The 21,771-nt window shown below is 45.2% G+C and overlaps 1 protein-coding gene across 1 annotated transcript in view; it reads right to left on the bottom strand.

Annotated features, from left to right (window-relative positions):
- The window catches only part of notch2 (notch receptor 2), a 55,231-nt gene that overhangs the window by 17,052 nt on the left and 16,408 nt on the right, over positions 1-21,771 (bottom strand). Inside the window, exons 2-11 of the mRNA XM_029707110.1 lie at positions 20,589-20,670; positions 6,687-6,952; positions 6,063-6,404; positions 5,607-5,729; positions 5,190-5,423; positions 4,878-5,033; positions 4,543-4,728; positions 4,260-4,373; positions 4,048-4,161; positions 610-843 (exon numbers count right to left, since the gene is read on the bottom strand). Of these exons, the coding sequence (XP_029562970.1) occupies positions 610-843; positions 4,048-4,161; positions 4,260-4,373; positions 4,543-4,728; positions 4,878-5,033; positions 5,190-5,423; positions 5,607-5,729; positions 6,063-6,404; positions 6,687-6,952; positions 20,589-20,670 (1,851 nt within the window). The remainder of the gene's footprint in view (positions 1-609; positions 844-4,047; positions 4,162-4,259; positions 4,374-4,542; positions 4,729-4,877; positions 5,034-5,189; positions 5,424-5,606; positions 5,730-6,062; positions 6,405-6,686; positions 6,953-20,588; positions 20,671-21,771) is intronic.

Raw genomic sequence — 21,771 nt, 5'->3', positions numbered from 1 at the left:
GAAAGTATGTGTGACCTAAGCTGTCTCCTGCGTGTGTGTGTGTGTGTGTGTGTGTGTGTGTGTGTGTGTGTGTGTCTGTGTACAGTACCAGTGCACTGGCCTGCACAAATCCCCCAGGCCAGGGCAGCGTGCTTGGCAGAGCAGAGCTGGGCCTACCCTTATGACTGATCCCCTCCTGTCTGAGTGCTCTGAGCTGAGAGCTCTGCTCTACCCTGCAGGAAGCCACTTCTACTCCACAGAACAGAGTAGGAACTGCTGGTGTTTCAAGTTCACAGGAGCACAGCACAGAGCTTTGGGGCTGGCTGACAGCACTGAGTGAGCAGCAGTTAAAAGGGTCAGTTGGGGATACATAACAAACACCAATTAAGTCATGGTCTACTACAGTTTCACAAACAAGAAATCAGTCATGGTCTAGAGTCTAGTCCAAAGTTTCACAAATAGTATGTAGACAGAGATGCACCGTCCACACCGCACAGTGTATGTGAGTTTATGTTTTTGTTTGCCCAAACTTTCTGTTATTGCACTGGTTTCCCCTTATTACGAATGTTTTTGTAACCCAAAAACAAAGAAATACAAAAAATATTTCATCCATTCTTTCGCTGCGCTCACCTGAGGTGCCAGGCAGACAGTTGCACTGGTACTTGTTGACTAGGTCGATGCAGCGTCCGCGGTTCTGGCAGGGGTTGCTGTGGCACTCCATGACCTGGATGTTACATATGGAGCCGGTGTAGCCCGGGTCGCAGTCACAGGAGAAGGTGGCGATGCCATCACGACACACACCATGGTGGCAGGGCTCCGGGTCACAGTCATCGATGTTCTCCTTACACAGTGGCCCATAGAAGCCTGGGGAGAGAAACCACACATTGAGTAACGGTTAAATATTCCATGTGTTAAAGCTTTAGTTTAGACATCATGGTTTTAACATGCAAGAAATGTATATACATATACAGTTGAAGTTGGAAGTTTACATACACTTAAGTTGGAGTCATTAATACTTGTTTTTCAACCACTCCACAAATTTCTTGTTAACAAACTATAGCTTTGGCAAGTTGGTTAGGACATCTACTTTGTGCATGAAACAAGTCACTTTTCCAACAATTGTTTACAGACAGATTATTTCACTTATAATTCACTGTATCACAATTCCAGTGGGTCAGATGTTTACATACACTAAGTTGACTGTGCCTTTAAACAGCTTGGAAAATTCCAGAAAATGATGTCATGGCTTTAGAAGCTTCTGATAGGCTAATTGACATCATTTGAGTCAGTTGGAGGTGTACCTGTGGATGTATTTCAAGGCCTACCTTCAAACTCAGTGCCTCTTTGCTTGACATCATGGGAAAATCAAAAAGAAATCAGCCAAGACCTCAGAAAAAAAATTGTAGACCTCCACAAGTCTGGTTCATCCTTGGGAGTAATTTTCAAACGCCTGAAGGTACCACGCTCATCTGTACAAACAACAGTACGCAAGTATAAACACCACGCAGCCGTCATACCGCTCAGAAAGGAGACGCTTTCTGTCTCCTATAGATGAACGTACTTTGATGCGAAAAGTGCAAATCAATCCCAGAACAACAGCAAAGGACCTTGTGAAGATCCTGGATGAAACAGGTAAAAAAGTATCTATATCCACAGTAAAACGAGTCATATATCGACATAACCTGAAAGGCCACTCAGCAAGGAAGAAGCCACTGCTCCAAAACCGGCATAAAAAACCCAGACTACGGTTTGCAACTGCACATGGGGACAAAGATCGTACTTTTTGGAGAAATGTCCTCTGGTCTGATGAAACAAAAATGGAACTGTTTGGCCATAATGACCATCGTTATGTTTGGAGGAAAAAGGCGGAGGCTTGCAAGTCGAAGAACACCATCCCAACCGTGAAGCACGGAGGTGGCAGCATAATGTTGTGGGGTGCTTTGCTGCAGGAGGGACTGGTGCACTTCACAAAGTAGATGGCATCATGAGGCAGGAAAATTATGTGGATATATTGAAGCAACATCTCAAGACATCAGTCAGGAAGTTAAAGCTTGGTCGCAAATGGGTCTTCCAAATGGACAATGACCCCAAGCATACTTCCAAAATTGTGGCAAAATGGCTAAAGGACAACAAAGTCAAAGTATCGGAGTGGCCATCACAAAGCCCTGACTTCAATCCTATTGAAAAGTTGTGGGCAGAACTGAAAAAGTGTGTGCGAGCAAGGAGGCCTACAAACCTGACTCAGTTACACACCCTCTGTCAGGAGGAATGGGCCAAAATTCACCCAACTTATTGTTGGAAGCTTGTGGAAGGCTACCCAAAACGTTTGACCCAAGTTAAACAATTTAAAGGCAATGCTACCAAATACTAATTGAGTGTATGTAAACTTCTGACCCACTGGGAATGTGATGAAAGAAATAAAAGCTGAAATAAATCACTCTCTACTATTATTGACATTTCACATTCTTACAATAAAGTGGTGATCCTAACTGACCTAAGACAGGGAATTTTTACTAGGATTAAATGTCAGGAATTGTGAAAAACTGAGTTCAAATGTATTCGGCTAAGGTGTATGTTAACTTCCGACTTCAACTGTATATATATATATTCAACTGTATATATATATATATATATACACACACACACACACACGCAGTACCAGTCAAAAGCTTGGACACATCTACTCATTCAAGGGTTTTTCGACATTTTACTATTTTCTACATTGTAGAATAATAGTGAAGACATCAAAACTATGAAATAACACATGGAGTATTGTAGTAACAAAAAAAATAGTTGAACAAATCAAAATATATTTTATATTTGAGATTATTCAAAGTAGCCACTCTTCGTCTTGATGACAGCTTTGCACACTCTTGGCATTCTCTCAACCAGCTTCATGAGGTAGTCACCCAGAGTGCATTTCAATTAACAGGTGTGCCTTGTTAAAAGTTCATTTGTGGAATTTCTTTCCTCCTTAATGCGTTTGAGCCATTCAGTTGTGTTGTGACAAGGTATGGGTGTCTCAACGTCAACAGTGAACAGGCGACTCCGGGATGCTGGCCTTCTAGGCAGAATTCCTCTGTCCAGTATCTGTGTTCTTTTGCCCACCTTAATCTTTTCTTTTTATTGGCCAGTCTGAGATATGGCTTTTTCTTTGCAACTCTGCCTAGAAGGCCAGCATCCCAAAGTCGCCTCTTCACTGTTGACGTTGAGACACCCGTACCTTGTCACAACACAACTGAATGGCTCAAACGCATTAAGAAGGAAAGAAATTCCACAAATGAACTTTTAACAAGGCACACCTGTTAATTGTCGCCTCTTCACCGTTGACGTTGAGACTTGTGTTTTGCAGTGTACTATTTAATGAAGCTGCCAGTTGAGGACTTGTAAGGCGTCTGTTTCTCAAACTAGACACTCTAATGTACTTGTCCTCTTGCTCAGTTGTGCACTGAGACCTTCCAATCCTCTTTCTATTCTGGTTAGAGCCAGTTTGCGCTGTTCGGTGAAGGGAGTAGTACACAGCATTATACGAGATCTTCAGTTTCTTGTCAATTTCTCGCATGGAATAGCCTTCATTTCTCAGAACAAGAATAGACTGACGAGTTTCAGAAGAAAGGCAGGGGTTTGAGCCTGTAATCGAACCCACAAATGCTGATGCTCCAGATACTCAACTAGTCTAAAGAAGGCCAGTTTTATTGTTTCTTTAATCAGAACAACAGTTTTCAGATGTGCTAACATAATTGCAAAAGGGTTTTCTAACGATCAATTAGCCTTTTAAAATGATAAACTTGGATTAGCTAACACAACGTGCCATTGGAACACAGGAGTGATGGTTGCTGATAATGGGCCTCTGTACACCTATGTAGATATTCCATAAAAAAAATCTGCCGTTTCCTGCTACAAAAGTCATTTACAACATTAACAATGTCTACACTGTATTTCTGATCAATTTGATGTTATTTTAATGGAGAAAAAAATGTGCTTTTCTTTCAAAAACAAGGACATTTCTAAGCGACCCCAAAATTTTGAACATTAGTGCGCACACACACACATACACACGGTTAGTACCTTCAGCACATTCACACTCGTATCCGTTGGGTCGGTCGATACACTTGGCCCCGTTGAGGCAGGGCGTGCTGGAACACTCGTCAATGTCGATCTGACACATCTCCCCACTGAATCCTAAAGGCCAGGAACGGAACTCAGCGTTAAATACTGTAGCTAGACACCTTCTGAAACACTATTGAGAAATTCAATTGATTAGAAAAAGGCAGACGAACCTAGAGGGCACTGGCAGACGTAGCGTTTGACTTGATCCAGACAGATCCCTTGGTTCAGACATGGAGAGCTAGCACACTCATTGATGTCAATCTCACAGTGTGTTCCCTCAAATCCTGGAAACAGAGAGAGAATATTACACAACAGTATTGTGTGTGTGTGTGTGTGTGTGTGTGTGTGTGTGTGTGTGTGTGTGTGTGTGTGTGTGTGTGTGTGTGTGTGTGTGTGTGTGTGTGTGTGTGTGTGTGTGAGAAAGAGAGATAGGGAATCACTGATCACATTTACCTTCCATGCAGATGCAGCTGTAGTCTCCTATGCGGTCCAGACAGGTGCCGTCGTTCTGGCAGGGGCTGGAGACACACTCATTGATGTCTGTCTCACAGCGCGGCCCATCATAACCTCTTGCACAGTTACATGTGAATGAGCCATCCGTGTTCACACACAATCCTCCATGCTCACAGGGGTTTGGACCTGAGGGGAAGCCTGAGAGGTTAGTTACACAGAACTATAAAGGAGTACAGAAAGTACCAAACAGAGAGGAAGGATACTTCTTACAGAATAGTCTGTATAGTCTAATCGCAAAACACTTTGGGTATCATGTGCTTTGATCTGTCCCTCACCAATGATGCACTCGTTGATGTCGTCGTTGCAGGTGCTTCCCTTGTAGCCTGGGGCACAGTTGCAGTTGAACATGCCGTTGATGGGGTTGGTGTCGCACTGCGCCCCGTCCCGGCACGGACTACTGATGCAGGCATCGTTCACGTGGCACAGCAAACCTGGCAGGGAATATTCAACGGTCACTTAGCCTGTGTGTTTTCTGTGCTTATAGATTCCCCTTGGGGATTAATACACTATCTTTCTACTTATCCATTGATCAGTCTATATGAGACAGCTGTATATATCTACGCAGCAGACAGGCTGTTTGTCCCCACCTGTCTTTCCATAGGGGCAGACACAGAGGAAGGATGCCACACGATCGATACAGGTGGAGCCCTTGGTGCAGGCAGCCGTAGCACAGTCATCTATGTTCTCAGAGCAGTCCAGGCCACTCCAGCCGTTGACACACACACAGGTGTAGCTGCCCTGGATGTTGCTGCAGGTCCCTCCGTTCTGACACGTGTTGGGCTGCAGGCGACACTCATCCACATCCTCTGTACAGGACTGACCTGTAGGGGGTTGGGGGAAGAGAGTTGGACACGTGAGACTAGAGTAGAAATAAGTCCCCCATTTAGACACAGAGAGAAACCACAGACAGACACAGAAACACAGACACTGAACAAAAGACAGAAACTGAAACAAAGAAGAAAAAAGACAAACAGAAAAAAATCATAGACTATCTTTATACTTACCAGTCCATTCCGGGGGACATTTGCAATTGTAGGTATTGACGCCATCCATGCAGGTCCCTCCATTTCGGCAGTGATGGTCGGGGCAGTCGTCTATGTTGTTGTCACAGTTAGTCCCATTGAAACCTGCCATGAGAGTGTCAAAAATAGGAATGATATTTCACTGCTATCAATCTGGCTGGCAACCTCTGTCATATCATGTATCAGTTATCATAGTGATAACAAGTTATATTGTAAACAGATAACATGGGCTATGGTTGACAGTGCTTGATTGTTGTGCCCATAAAGCTCTGCTGGGTACAGTAGGGTTTTAATACATGGTGAATAGTGTTACAGCGCCAGCAGGATTCTAGTGCTTGCACCTCAAACATTGATTGCAACAATATGCTGCATGCATGCAGGCCTCATGAAGCCTTTCTCTCGTTATTTTCTTTCTTTCCTTTCCTCGCTCTCTCTCACCTGGCAGGCAGTGGCACCAGTAGCTGGTCTCAGAAGTCTGGCGACACGTGCCCCCGTTGAGGCAGGGCGAGGGGGTGCAGGGGATGTAGGGGGTCTCACAGTGGCGGCCGGTGAACCCGGGGGCGCAGTTACATCTGTAGGAGCCGGGGGTGTTGACACACGTCCCTTGGTTCTGACACACCGGGGCGGAGGCAGCACACTCGTCAGTGTCATTGAGGCAGCGGGGACCCCAGTAGCCTGCAGGACAGGTACAGCTGAACTTGCCCCCGGACAGAGAGCTGCAGGTGCCTCCGTTAGCACAGGGTCCTGGTAGACAGGTGTCCACACGCTCACATCGTATGTCTGGATGCACAGGGAGAGAGATGAGTGGGCTTATATAAGGTTATATAACAGAAAAATAGGGGAAACAGAGCCTCATGTCCTTGTAACCTTGGTTACGTATCATGACCACAACATACAGTACAGAGTTCTGATCAAAGCAAAGGCTAAGAACTGTCCTGAACACGTGTACCAAACATATGACGAATAGTGGAAATAATGTATTGGGATTTGGACTAGTGAACTGCACAGCACTTGTCAGGAATGGACTGTACAGTAGTACTTTTGAGTCAGAGAGGAGCTGACCTGTCCATCCGTGAGCACACTGGCACTTGTACTTGTCGAGGGAGAGCAGGGTGCAGACTCCTCTGTTGGCACAAGGGTTGTTGGGATAGCAGGTGGAGTTCTGGGGGGTCTGACAGTGCTGCCCGGTGTAGCCCAGGGGACAGGAGCAGGTGGGACTGCCCGGGATGCCCAACACAGCCACTGAGCAGTTCCCTCCATTCAGACAGTAACCAGGATGACACGGGTCTTTGTGATGGCAGTACTCACCCAGGAAGCCTGCGGCACACCTGTAGACAGAGGACAATAGGAGTTTTCACAGCTAGCGACTACATTAAAGACAGCACGTTATCAGCTATAGAAACCTACACAACAAACACTATACATCAAAGAGAAAGAGAAGCAGTAATAGTGGACAGTACATGTCATAGTGTGAGAATCTTATGTTGGAGAGGGTGTGTGTGATTCATACAGGGAAAATACTATTTGGACTATTCATGTTAATTTCGCTGGAGCTAAGACATTTGAAAAGAACTGAAAGGGTGACAGCAAGGTCAGGTTTTTGACATATCAAAAAGCAGAAGGATGTGACGAGGTGGTTTTACATGGAAGTTACCCAAGTGGCAAAAACTAAAAACAAGAACAATCGTATGTGGAGTTGGACAAGCACTTGGAACCTGTGTGTCTGTGTGTGTGTGTGTGAGTGTGTGAGTGTGTGTGTGTGTGTGTGTGTGTGTGTGTGTTTGCTAGGTCACAAGACATAGGGAATACATTTCTCTTTTCTTCTCTCTCTGTAAAGTGATTTAACCACATGACGAACAGCACAGAGGGAATTACAATATTGCACAAGAGGAAAAATGAAAACCTGCACTCCACCCGTTCTATGACCTACCCCTGTCCCACCACCCCCTACTTTCACTTTCCGCTTCTCTCAGTCTGACATTTCCCTCTCAGTTTGACTCTTTCTATTTGGCAGTGTAATTTGTACTGTAGTCAGCTAGACGTGTGTGTATTTAAGTCTGGTATTTTGTCTTGGTTGTGTCTGTATTTTCTTAAGTGCTATCTGCTGGTTGTGGTCAGAGACTGATGTTGAAGCATCATCAGTGGTCAGTCACCCTGCTCTAGACAGACACTGTCTCAGGGGCCTTTTGCGCCTCAGTGCTGCTGAGTGTGTGTGTGTGTCTGGCACACTGCCGACACATTGTCGAGGGACTCTCAGCCATAGAGTGAACTGCTGCCTCACAGATACAGGCAACCACACCTACCTCCCTGAGAAGGCTCAGGTACAGACGATAGGAACACAAACACAGCCTTTCACATCTCACCCCCCCATACACACAGTTACCTTTTCACATCTCACCCCCCCATACACACAGTTACCTTTTCACATCTCACCCCCCCATACACACAGTTACCTTTTCACATCTCACCCCCCCATACACACAGTTACCTTTTCACATCTCACCCCCCATACACACAGTTACCTTTTCACATCTCACCCCCCCATACACACAGTTACCTTTTCACATCTCACCCCCCATACACACAGTTACCTTTTCACATCTCACCCCCCCATACACACAGTTACCTTTTCACATCTCACCCCCCCCATACACACAGTTACCTTTTCACATCTCACCCCCCCATACACACAGTTACCTTTTCACATCTCACCCCCCCATACACACAGTTACCTTTTCACATCTCACCCCCCCATACACACAGTTACCTTTTCACATCTCACCCCCCATACACACAGTTACCTTTTCACATCTCACCCCCCCATACACACAGTTACCTTTTCACATCTCACCCCCCCATACACACAGTTACCTTTTCACATCTCACCCCCCCATACACACAGTTACATTTTCACATCTCACCGCCCCATACACACAGTTACCTTTTCACATCTCACCCCCCATACACACAGTTACCTTTTCACATCTCACCCCCCCATACACACAGTTACCTTTTCACATCTCACCCCCCCATATACACAGTTACCTTTTCACATCTCCCCCCCCCATACACACAGTTACATTTTCACATCTCACCCCCCCATACACACAGTTACCTTTTCACATCTCACCCCCCCATACACACAGTTACCTTTTCACATCTCACCCCCCCATACACACAGTTACCTTTTCACATCTCACCCCCCCATACACACAGTTACCTTTTCACATCTCACCCCCCCATACACACAGTTACCTTTTCACATCTCACCCCCCCATACACACAGTTACCTTTTCACATCTCACCCCCCCCATACACACAGTTACCTTTTCACATCTCACCCCCCCCCCATACACACAGTTACCTTTTCACATCTCACCCCCCCCATACACACAGTTACCTTTTCACATCTCACCCCCCCATACACACAGTTACCTTTTCACATCTCACCCCCCCATACACACAGTTACCTTTTCACATCTCACCCCCCCATACACACAGTTACCTTTTCACATCTCACCCCCCATACACACAGTTACCTTTTCACATCTCACCCCCCCCATCCACACAGTTACCTTTTCACATCTCACCCCCCCATACACACAGTTACCTTTTCACATCTCACCCCCCCCATACACACAGTTACCTTTTCACATCTCACCCCCCATACACACAGTTACCTTTTCAAACTGGTAATATATTTATTTTTTTCGCAGATAATTGACGGACAAATATGCAGGAGCACAGTAAATTAGAATAATTTGAATCTTTTGAAATGGAGATAGAATTTTTTTTTAAATGAAGTCTCACAGTACTATATTTATTCTGCACTAAACGCAGCTTGAAAATATTAGGTTGAGAGAGCATGGGAAACTCCGGCTGTCATGATCAATGACAGAGAGAAGCCCAGAATAGATCAATAGAAAGTGTGTAAGTGTTGTCTTCACCCAAGTACTCATCACACAGTCCGAGGGTTCACACACCTGTTTTAACACACTTGTTGTTTCACACACACACAACCTCTAGAAAGACAAGGAAAACAGATCTTCAAAGAGCTGTGACACAGACTTCTTCACCTCACCTCTCTCCGATTGGACATGCTCCACAGGCATAGCTACCTCCCCAGAACTCCTCCCCATCCCTCCATCTTGTCTCCTCCCTGTCTCAGCACTTCTCTCCAGTAACACTATCCACACCATCGACAGGCTGTACTAAGAGGTATCGCAACAATACTAATGACCTGGGAATTTACACTCCCCTCTACTCCATGACAACCTCTCAACCCTCTGAAAGAATGATGACACAGCCCCTGCTCCCCCAGACATAGATCACATTAGCAGCCTGTCAAACAAAGCCGACCATGTCCACGTTAGTATTCGTTTTATGTTTCAGCAGTAAGACCTATACTGTATGATTAAAGGGAACAATATATTTTACTGTGTAGATGGCTATAAACTAATGTGCACTTATTTGAAAAATCTGTCTGAAATTCACCAGTGTTGAAAGAAAGATGACATAAGTTTGATTGAATTAAATTGGGATTATCAAACCGGTGTTGACAAAATGAAATGTCACAGCGTCAGCGATACATAGTTGTCCTTCAGGGTTTTGTGCTCTATTCAATATACACTGAACAAAAATATAAACGCAACATGTAAAGTGTTGGTCCTATGTTTCATGAGTGAAAATAAAAGATCCCAGAAATGTTCCATACACACAAAAAGCTTATTTCTCTAAAATGTTGTGCACAAATTTGTTTACATCCCTGTTACCGAGCATTTCTCCTAATCCATCCACCTGACAGGTGTGGCATATCAAGAAGTTGATTAAGCAGCATGATCATTGCACAGGTGCACCTTATGCTGGGGACAATAAAAGGCTACTCTACAATGTGCAGTTGTGTCACACAACACAATCCCACAGATGTCTCAAATTTTGAGGAAGTATGCAACTGGCATGCTGACTGCAGGAATGTCCACCAGAGCTGTTGCCAGAGAATTTAATGTTCATTTCTCTACCATAAGCCGCCTACAACATAGTTGTAGAGAATTTGTCAGAGCATCCAACCTGCCTAACAACCGCAGACCACATGTATGGCATTGTTGTTGATGATTTGCTGATGTCAATATTGTGAACAGAGTGTCCCATGGTGGTTATGGTATGGGCAGGCCTAAGCTACGGACAACGAACACAATTGCATTTTATCGATGTTAATTTGAATGCACAGATACCATGACGAGATCCTGAGGCCCATTGTCGTACCATTCATCCGCCGCCATCACCTCATGTTCCGGCATGATAATGCACAGCCCCATGTTGCAAGGATCTGTACACAGTTCTTCCATGGCCAGCATACTCACCAAACGTGTCCTCAATTGAGCATGTTTGGGATGCTCTAGATTGATTTGGAGGACAGCGTGTTCCAGTTCCCGCCAATATCCAGCAATTTCTCACAGCCATTGAAGAGCAGTGGGACAACATTTTACAGGCCAAAATCAACAGCCTGATCAACTCTATGCAAAGGAGATGTGTCGCACTGCATGAGGCAAATGGTGGTCACACCAGATTTTATTTCAATTGAATGATTTCCTTATATGAACTGTAACTCTCTTTGAAATTGTTGCATGCTGCACTTAAATTTTTGTTCAGTATAATATTGCCCCTAACCAAATCAGTACCTACCCCTTGCAACAGAAGAACAAGGCTGTGCATGACACACATCATTACTATTATGGGAGAGGACCTAAAATTACATACACTGAGTGTACAAAACATTAGGAACACCTGCTCTTTCCATGACATAGACTGACCAGGTGAATCCGGTGAAAGCCATGATCCCTTATTGATGTCATCTGTTAAATCCACTTCAATCAGTGTAGATGAAGGGGAGGAGACAGATTAAAGAAGGATTTTTAAGCCTTAAATCAATTGAGACATGGATTGTGTGTGTGCCATTCAGAGGGTAAATGGCAAGACAAAATAGTTAAGTGCCTTTGAACGGAGTATGGTAATACGTGCCAGGCACACAGTTGAGTGTATCAAGAACTGCAACACTGCTGGGTTTTTCCACACTCAACCGTTTCCATCAAGAATTGTCCACCACCCAAAGGACATTCAATCAACTGGACACAACTGTGGGAAGCATTAGAGTCAACACGGGCCAGCATCCCTGTGAAACGCTTTCAACACCTTGTAGAGTTCATGTCCTGACGAATTGAGGCTGTTCTGAGGGCAAAAGGGGTGCGACTCAATATTAGGAAGGTGTTTCCTAATATTTGATATACTCAGTGTATATAATACAACAAAACATGTTGGCCTGTGGAGTCTGTTCACTGAAATGTTGAACAAATAAAAAATGTTGAACTTGAACAAAAAAATAAATGGTATAAATCATGCACAAAGCCCTTCAGTCAAATACGGTCCAGACTGCTCCTCACCACATAGCTAGACTGTAGTCAGCTCTACTTTCAGGAATAACCCAGAGGTTCTGCAGCCAAACTCATCTATAGGATTCTTTGTTATCCTCAATGTGGGATTTTTCTTTCCCTCCCTGTTTCCTTCTCTCAGTTCAGTTCCCTGCAGCTTTCCTCCCTCTTCTCGTGGTGTCAGGTTTCTACAGCTGGTTCACATTAGAGGCCCCCGTCCAGTCCCTGCACCCCCTCTCCCTCTCCCTCTCACTCTCACTCTACCTCTGGCTCTCCGATGGCTGACCTCTCCCGGTCCTGTCCACTGGGGCGTGGGTGAGGGCTGAGGGGAGGATTTCGCCTCTCTAACGCTCTCATTTATTCCCGCCCGCTCACTAATGCCTAATCGTTCTGTCATGCCCTCCTCCTCTCCTCTCTCCCTCTGGCCATCAGACACTGACTGGGCTGTACAAACAGAGTTCCTGTTCACATTTCACACTCGCCTCATTCGCTTTGGCTGGTTGGACTGGAGCGTAGGTGGACTCTCTGGTGCAAGTATGTAGTATATATTCTACAGTAGAAAGTAACAATTCAAAACCAAAAATGATGGTGTAGGTTGAAAATATTGGGAGATGTGTGCCTCTTTTTAGAAGATCTAGGCAAGGGGTGTCAAACTCATTTCCCCGGGGGCCACATTCGGTATTCAATGAGGTCTGGAGGTTCACACTGAAAATGTGCTATATTTCCTAGCTGTAAAAATTGAATCACAGAATCGTCCTTGGGGGACCGTGTGGTTAACACACCTGATCTAGGCTATAGGACACCATGGGCATAATAGAAAAAGTATTGCTTTTCTTTCTTGGCTTCTTTACAATAAAACTCTCCCATTCCTTTTTGCTCACTGCATTCTATGCTCTTTACTCAGAAGACATGTCAGAGTGGTATTTTTGGAAGCAAACACTCGGTCTCGTTCAGCTTCAGCTTTAACCTATTTTCATAAAGAGAAGAAAGAAAGGCTGCAAAAACAACACGAGTGATGGGGGTGAAAGGGGGAGGGGTGCGAATGGAAAGTAATTAATAGAGAGAGAAAAAGGGTGGGTTGCGGAGAGACGGGAGAGGGAATGAAAGGAGGAAGAGAGGAGAGAAAAAGAGACTGTTGGAGGGTGGAGTCCAATGTTGGGCTGTGTGGTAAAATAGCAAACTGTATTTAAAAGCACACTCCAAAAGAATCAAGATCTGACAGACAGAAGGAAGAATCCATTTTGAGTCTGTATGCTCCATCTGCTTTCCTCTGTTGTGTGGTGTTGTTTAGTTATTAAGGTCTAGCAGGCCTACATATTTCATTGAGGTCATACAACCACTGGGCCTTTGAAACGGTTCTCATTTTAAACTTCACATGGTTAGCCCAGCTTAACTGTACTGGCTTCATAGATGGGACATGAGACCACAGTGGGATGGCTTCAGAGTGGCATCACCTCTTCATTATTGTCATTATCACCACAGATCTTTGTCACAGAGTTCCACTTGTCACTGCAGTGTCTTGTGGGTTTAGAATCTGGTTGTTATATTCCCCACTATTCTGTAAGGCTTCCTCCCTTTGAGGGTGAGAGTGGGTGTGTGGACATGTGGGGGGTGGGGGGTGGGGGTGCGTGTGTGTGTGTGCATGTGTGTGTGGCAGGAACAAACACACACCCTCAAAAGGGACAGTCCCTCTTGGCTAGCGGGCCATGTTGACAAGAGTTGGCAATGATGAATGGTCTCGTCTCCACCCCGTTCTGAACCTTCCCATAGACCATACACACAGCCCCCAGTCATACCCCTCCCTAACATCCACCAACACCCCCACCGGCAGACCTCTTCCTAGCCCTCTATGCCAGCCACACTTCAGCTCTTTCCCTGCTTGACTGTCCCAGTGCCAGGCCAGCCACTCCCTAGTCTCAAGGTGCCCTTGGGCCTGGCTTTAGCCTCTAATCTGTGTGGTTCCACACTATCAATGCATCTAGTTGAGCTGTGGTGGGTAAGAGGACTGTGATGACTCGAGACTATGAAGAGAAAAATCAACGCCTTGGGTTTGTTTCTTCAAAATCACAGGGTTTTATTGACTTAGGTTTTGGTCATGTGTTTGCCTGGCCACTCAAGTGTGTGTGTGTGTTATCAGCTACTGCGGCTGTGTGCTTGCTAGTCTGCTGGAGTGGAGTAGAGGTATGGAGTAGAGTGCAGTGAAAGGAGTGAGGAAGTGATTGAGCTAAAGCAGTGCTCCTCCACTTTGCTCTCCCTCCTTACTGCTAGAGTTTCTGGTTCTCTCCTGTTTCACCTGAGGCAGTATGATGCTCCATTGGGATAGGAAATCACATCATGGCTCTCTGCAGGGAAAGCCTAGGATGAAAGAGGACTGACAGACATGTAGAAAGGGGGTAAGGTTAAGTCAGTGGGACAAAGACAAGGGGTAACAGAGTGATTGAGGGACTGAGACAGAGATACAAAAAGTAGGGTGGAGGGGTTAAATGAAAAGAAAGGGAGAAGATGGTGAGAATAATGAAAAGGGAGATAAATTGAGGGAGAGAGCAAAGGATTAAGAAGCCAGATAAATTGTGTCCAGAGGCATCTAGCCCGGCAGACTGAGAGATGACTGACAGACAGAGTGATGAGCGAGGGGCAGTGACAGGCTAATCTCTCTCCCCCCTCCCCACCGCTCATCAGCGACGAGTCTGCTCTGAGATACTCTCCTCAAATTACTGCTAGAGACATCCTCCTTTCTTTACTCTCTCTTTCTCCCTCCCTCTGCCCCAAGGCAAATTCTACTTGTCAGGTCAAACAAACTACACACTAAACTCTCTAGCCAGAAAAGAAAGGGAGAGCAAGAGAGCGAGAGGAGAAATAATCAGTTTGCACCATGGCACTGCAGTAGACAAAGGGATTTTGTTCAGCAAAGAAAAAAGGTTTGGATGCCATCACTCTCGCCCTAGGGTTGCTGTTCTCAGGTACTAGGCTCTAGTATCTTGTGAATGTTCCTAAAAACAGGAATATCATCCAACGGCCATTCTCTTTGGGCCTTATTGGTCTAGCGTAGCTTATGTTTTCTAAATGTTAAGATCAACACTGTGCTGTGACACATAGGTTCACTTGGGCTCCGGCTCAACAGACAGGCGACACACAAAACACACAGCGGTGACACACGCCTCTTTCACACACCCTGGCTGAAGGTTTGTAGTCCCACCGGTCCAACAGCTGAAACACACCCTGCTCTGCCAACCAGCCAGCCTCTCCCTCCCAGACTCTGCCAGCCAGCCAGCCAGCCTCTCCCTCCCAGACTCTGCCAGCCGGCCAGCCCCTCCCTCCCAGACTCTGCTCTGCTCTGCCAGCCAGCCAGCCAGCCAGCCTCTCCCTCCCAGACTCAACTCTCTCATACGTTCCCAGTAAGCAAAAAGATAGACAGAGGAATGCTTGGGTGTCACCTCAATGAAAAAGCATTACTAAGCATCAGCTGAATGTGCCCCTATCTCCTTCTCTGTATCCTCCTGTTCCCTTCTCTGTATTCTCCTGTATCCTCCTGTTCCCTTCTCTGTATCCTCCTGTTCCCTTCTCTGTATCCTCCTGTTCCCTTCTCTGTATTCTCCTGTATCCTCCTGTTCCCTTCTCTGTATCCTCCTGTTCCCTTCTCTGTATTCTCCTGTATCCTCCTGTTCCCTTCTCTGTATTCTCCTGTATCCTCCTGTTCCCTTCTCTGTATCCTCCTGTTCCCTTCTCTGTATTCTCCTGTATCCTCCTGTTCCCTTCTCTGTATTCTCCTGTATCCTCCTGTTCCCTTCTCTGTATTCTCCTGTATCCTCCTGTTCCCTTCTCTGTATTCTCCTGTATCCTCCTGTTCCCTTCTCTGTATTCTCCTGTATCCTCCTGTTCCCTTCTCTGTATTCTCCTGTATCCTCCTGTTCCCTTCGCTGTATCCTCCTGTATCCTCCTGTATCCTCCTGTTCCCTTCTCTGTATTCTCCTGTATCCTCCTGTATTCTCCTGTTCCCTTCTCTGTATCCTCCTGTTCCCTTCTCTGTATTCCCCTGTATCCTCCTGTTCCCTTCTCTGTATTTTCCTGTATCCTCCTGTTCCTTTCCTGTATCCTCCTGTATCCTCCTGTTCCCTTCTCTGTATTCTCCTGTATCCTCCTGTTCCCTTCTCTGTATTCTCCTGTATCCTCCTGTTCCCTTCGCTGTATCCTCCTGTATCCTCCTGTTCTCTTCTCTGTATCCTCCTGTTCCCTTCTCTGTATTCTCCTGTATCCTCCTGTTCCCTTCTCTGTATCCTCCTGTTCCCTTCTCTGTATTCTCCTGTTCCCTTCTCTGTATCCTCCTGTTCCCTTCTCTGTATCCTCCTGTTCCCTTCTCTGTATCCTCCTGTATCCTCCTGTTCCCTTCTCTGTATCCTCCTGTTCCTTCCCTGTATCCTCCTGTATCCTCCTGTTCCCTTCGCTGTATCCTCCTGTATTCTCCTGTTCCCTTCTCTGTATCCTCCTGTTCCCTTCTCTGTATCCTCCTGTATCCTCCTGTTCCCTTCTCTGTATCCTCCTGTTCCCTTCTCTGTATTCTCCTGTATCCTCCTGTTCCTTCCCTGTATTCTCCTGTATCCTCCTGTTCCCTTCTCTGTATCCTCCTGTTCCCTTCGCTGTATCCTCCTGTATTCTCCTGTTCCCTTCTCTGTATCCTCCTGTTCCCCTCTCTGTATCCTCCTGTTCCCTTCTCTGTATCCTCCTGTATCCTCCTGTTCCCTCTCTGTATCCTCCTGTTCCTTCCCTGTATTTTTCTGTATCCTCCTGTTCCCTTCTCTGTATCCTCCTGTTCCCTTTGCTGTATCCTCCTGTATCCTCCTGTTCCCTTCTCTGTATCCTCCTGTTCACTTCTCTGTATCCTCCTGTTCCCTTCTCTGTATCCTCCTGTTCCTCCCCTGTATCCTCCTGTATCCTCCTGTTCCCTTCTCTGTATCCTCCTGTTCCCTTCTCTGTATCCTCCTGTTCCCTCTCTGTATCCTCCTGTTCCCTTCTCTGTATCCTCCTGTTCCCTTCTCTGTATCCTCCTGTTCCCTTCTCTGTATCCTCCTGTCTTTCCCTGTATCCTCCTGTATCCTCCTGTTCCCTTCTCTGTATCCTCCTGTTCCATTTGCACAAAAGCCAACGGGCAGCCATCAATCCATCTTCGAGCACATTTCAGCCTGCCTCCCTCGTCCCCTGCCGGTGTCCAGCCTTGTCCAAAAGACAGCATGTCAACACAACAGTAGTCATCATAATTATCTCTCTCACCCCTGGGCTGCTCTACAGTCCATAATTACACGTCTTGAGGGGGAATGGAAGGTCACTGTTTATTTTTCACTGCTTGCCTTTTAATATGTTAGAAGTCTAATAAACACATAATGGGATTTTCACACAATGACTCTTTTGAGGTCGGTCGGCGGGAAGGAGCCGTGCCTGTGTGACGACGGCACATAGACTGATTGGTTAATCAGTCTAACAGTTGCCCTGCTCTCGGTCACCTGACTGGCCTTGGACTGAAAGACTCCTCTCTTCAGGAGGCGCAGCCCGCTGCCAGGCCCCTCAGCCTTCACATACTCTGCTGCTACCGTTATCATCATAGACATTCAATATGGGACAAAGGAGTACATTTATATTTTTAGATAATAGAGAAGAGGGACAAACTTGAATGTTGAAACTTCCCTCTGGGGCAGTCAATGCCAGTTACTCAATAGTCACCCTTAAAACCAGTGTGTTTGACTCAAGTTCAGTGTTATTTTCCTTCGGCTCCCTTATCCTCCTAGTCGTTCTCATTACAACCACTGATGGTAAAAAGCTACACCAAGTTCAAGGTCAGTGTCATGTTCTAGACCAGGGGAGGACACACAATGGACTCCCTACACCTGTAGAGTAACATACACTATATATACACACAAGTATGTGGACACCAGTTCAAATTAGTAGATTCGGCTATTTCAGCCACACCCGTTGCTGACAGGTGTATAAAATCGAGCACACAGCCATAGACAAACATTGAAAGTAGAATGGCCTTCAACGTAGCATCGTCATAGAATGCCACCTTTCCAAAAAGTCAGTTGGTCAGATTTCTTCCCTGCTAGAGCTTCCCCGGTCAACTGTAACTGCTGTTATTGTGAAGTGGAAATGTCTAGGATCAACAATGGCTCAGCCACAACGTGGTAGGCCACACAAGATCCCAGTAAGGGACCGGAGAGTACTGAAGTGCGTAGCTCGTAAAAATCGTCTGTCCTCGGTTGCAACACTCACTACCGAGTTACAAACTCCCTCTGGAAGCAACGTCAGCACAAGAACTGTTCGTCGGAAGCTTCGTGAAATGGATTTTAATGGCCGAGCAGCCGCATACACAAGCCTAAGACCACCATACGCAATGCCAAGCGTCGGCTGAAGTGGTGTAAAGCTCGCCGCCATTGCACTCTGGAGCAGTGGAAACGCATTCTCTGGAGTGATGAATCACGCTTCACAATCTGGCAGTCCAATGGACAAATCTGGGTTTGACAGATGCCAAAAGAATGCTACCTGCCCCAATGCATAGCACCAACTGTAAAGTTTGGTGGCGGAGGAATAATGATCTGGGGCTGTTTTTCATGGTTCAGGCTAGGCCCCTTAGTTCCAGTGAAGGAAAATCTTAACACTACAGCATACAATGACATTCTAGACGATTCTGTGATTCCAACTTTGTCTCATCAGTTTGGGGGAAGGCCCTTTAATGTTTCAGCATGACAATGCCGCCGTGCACAAAGCGAGGTCCATGCAGAAATTGTTTGTCGAGATCGGTGTGGAAGAACTTGACTGTCCTGCACAGAGCCCTGACCTCAACCCCATCGAAGTCCCCAAAGCAATGTTCCAACATCTAGTGGAAAGCCTTCCCAGAAGAGTGGAGGCTGTTATAGCAACAAAGGGGGGGACAAACTCCATATTAATGCCCATGATTTTGGAATGAGATGTTTGACGAGCAGGTGTCCACATACTTTTGGTCATGTAGTGTATTTGCAAACATTGATTATAGCCTAGATGTTTTCTATTTATTTTGAAAGCAGCACACCTTTCAGATTCCACAGGTTTGGGAACAGAAACAGAGTGTGATTCACATACCATTAAATGAAACGTAATAGGCTTATGACCCAGCTGTGTGCTTCCATAATTGGTGATCATATTGGGAGTATCTGTTCTTTCTCTGCTAAGGTCATAATTACAAGCACTTTCAAAGGAATTAGGCTTAGGCCTATGCCATGACAAACCTAAATAACTACAGACCTTTACAGAACATGGCAATTCCATGGTAACAGAGTGACACAGACTCAGATGTTTCACTGTAAAATGTATGTCAAATAAAAACCAATGATTGCAAAGTTAAAGTTGTATGGTTTGTTTATGCAAAAGGAGTACTTAACAATTTCCAATTAAAATTAGGTAGCACTTTACTTGACATCCAGCCTCCTAACACGTTATGACACGGTCAATACCATGTCATTATGTCATAACAGCTGACATAACCTGTCATAATATGGTCCTAACACTGTCACAACATATATTTAGACCTGTTGTGAGATATATTGCATTATTTTATGGCTGGTTATGACACCTACATAAGAGTGTCAAAACTCACAAGGCAAAACATTCCATTACACCATAACCTACTTGTCAACAGTATGTTTATGTTATATACAATTTTCTGAAATTTACCATATTAAATTATCATTGTAATTGCGCTCACATTGATGTCAGACATGCACCTACCCTAATGCACATTTCAGGAGTAGGACAAGACACCCTCTTTTTGACTGATGATTGACATAAGGACATGTATGTGATAGGCCTATCTAGCTTATATGATTATGCTGGTCATAATGCTTATTGACAGTTTCATAAAGTGTATTTTTGTAGTCCAAGTAAAGTGACACAGGATGGTCATAATGATAGAGTTGGTGTCATACAAAGCCACACAGTCGTGAGTGAACATGGTGTACTGCAGAGGGCTGAGGACACACCCCTGGGGGACCCCTGTGTTAAGAGAAGAACTTGAAGAACAGTGCAGATGCAAAGTTTGGTAACAGAATGACGGTTGGTGCTGTTCGTGCCGGTATTCTGTTATCAAACTTTGCATCTGCACTGTTCTTAAAGTAAATGTGTTTTTGTTCAATTTTATGTGGAAATTGTTTAACTTTGCAATCATTGGTTTCTGTTTCACATACATTTTAAAGTGAAAAGTCAGTCTCAGCATCACTCTGTTAATGTGGAATTCCCCAACATTAAAAAGCAATACCCTATCTGGATTTAGACAGTGAATGATAGTGATACCATTGAATACAGTGGCAGAGTCTTTATTAATTTGGCAACAACAACTTGGGAGATCCCCCGAGATCTCTTTGGAGGTATAAGTATATATTTTGGTGGTGCTCTCAGTATTGGTATTAGTCAGTGTTCCCTGTGCCTGTGGAAAGATGGGGTTTGATTTATCCCTTGGGTTGGGTTAGTCCTGGACTCAACAATCAGCTGAGGGGTTCCTCCTCAGCCAAGCCAGTCTTACCTGCAGTACCCTGTCCCGTTGGTGAAGGTGGCACACGTAGCATTGTTCACACACGGCTTAACAGCATCCAGACACTGAAGAGCTGTAACAGACAGGAATACAACACATCAGTCAAGAATAGGGTTTAATGGTTGGAGCTGGGTTACCAAAATTTACTGGGATTTTCCATCCAAACCCACTCCCCTTTCCTGGGATAAATAATTGTGAGAAACCGGTAAATTATAATACATTATTTCTTTGAACAGCATGATGTGAAATGGAAATGATATGCAAGCAATGTCTAAATCGGTCTTCCTTCGGCATTGTCTGCTCTCTGCATAATCAATAATCAACACTCAGGGTGTGTGTGTGTGTTTGTGCGTGTGTGCGCACATTGTTGTAGCTTACCGTATTTACTTACACAAAGTCGTCCTTAATTCAAAGTGCACGCATTGTTTATGGTGAAACTACATGCAACCTTTAATCGCATTTCATATGGTAACAAAGGTAGGCTAAAACAAATTGTAATTTTTCACTAGACTGTAATAACCTCATAACATTTGACCAATCGGCCAACAGTGCTTCATAGGCCTGTTAAAACTAGGAAACATCAACAATGACAAAATTTGCAGGTATTATATGCTTTTAAATAGCATATGCACTTTGAACGGGAATATCAGGAAGCCCGGTAATTTCTTGCAATTTTCTTGGGAAGGAAAATGTGTAGAACACGCAACATGATAAATAATGTTATTGATCTTTTTCTATAGGCCTTCCAATATCGGTTTACTCAGAACCCTCTTGAAAACATACACTATATATACAAAAGTATGTGGACACCAGTTCAAATGAGTGAATTTGGCTATTTCAGCCACACCTGTTGCTGACAGGTGTATAAAATCGAGCACACGGCCATGCAATCGCCATAGCAAAATTGGCAGTTGAATGGCCTTACTGAAGAGCTCAGTGACTTTCAACGTGGCACCGTCATAGGATGCCACCCTTCCAACAAGTCAGTTCGTCAAATTCCTGCCCTGCTAGAGCTGCCCCGGTCAACTGTAAGTGCTGTTATTGTAAAGTGGAAACGTCTAGGAGCAACAATGGCTCACCGCGAAGTGGTAGGCCACACAAGCTCACAGAATGGGACACATCTGTCCTCGGTTGCAACGCTCACTACCGAGTTCCAAACTGCCTCTGGAAGCAA

The sequence above is a fragment of the Salmo trutta genome, chromosome 22 (genome assembly GCF_901001165.1).
Source record: "Salmo trutta chromosome 22, fSalTru1.1, whole genome shotgun sequence".
Classification (NCBI taxonomy): domain Eukaryota; kingdom Metazoa; phylum Chordata; class Actinopteri; order Salmoniformes; family Salmonidae; genus Salmo; species Salmo trutta.
This window is presented reverse-complemented; position numbering and strand designations above follow the sequence as displayed.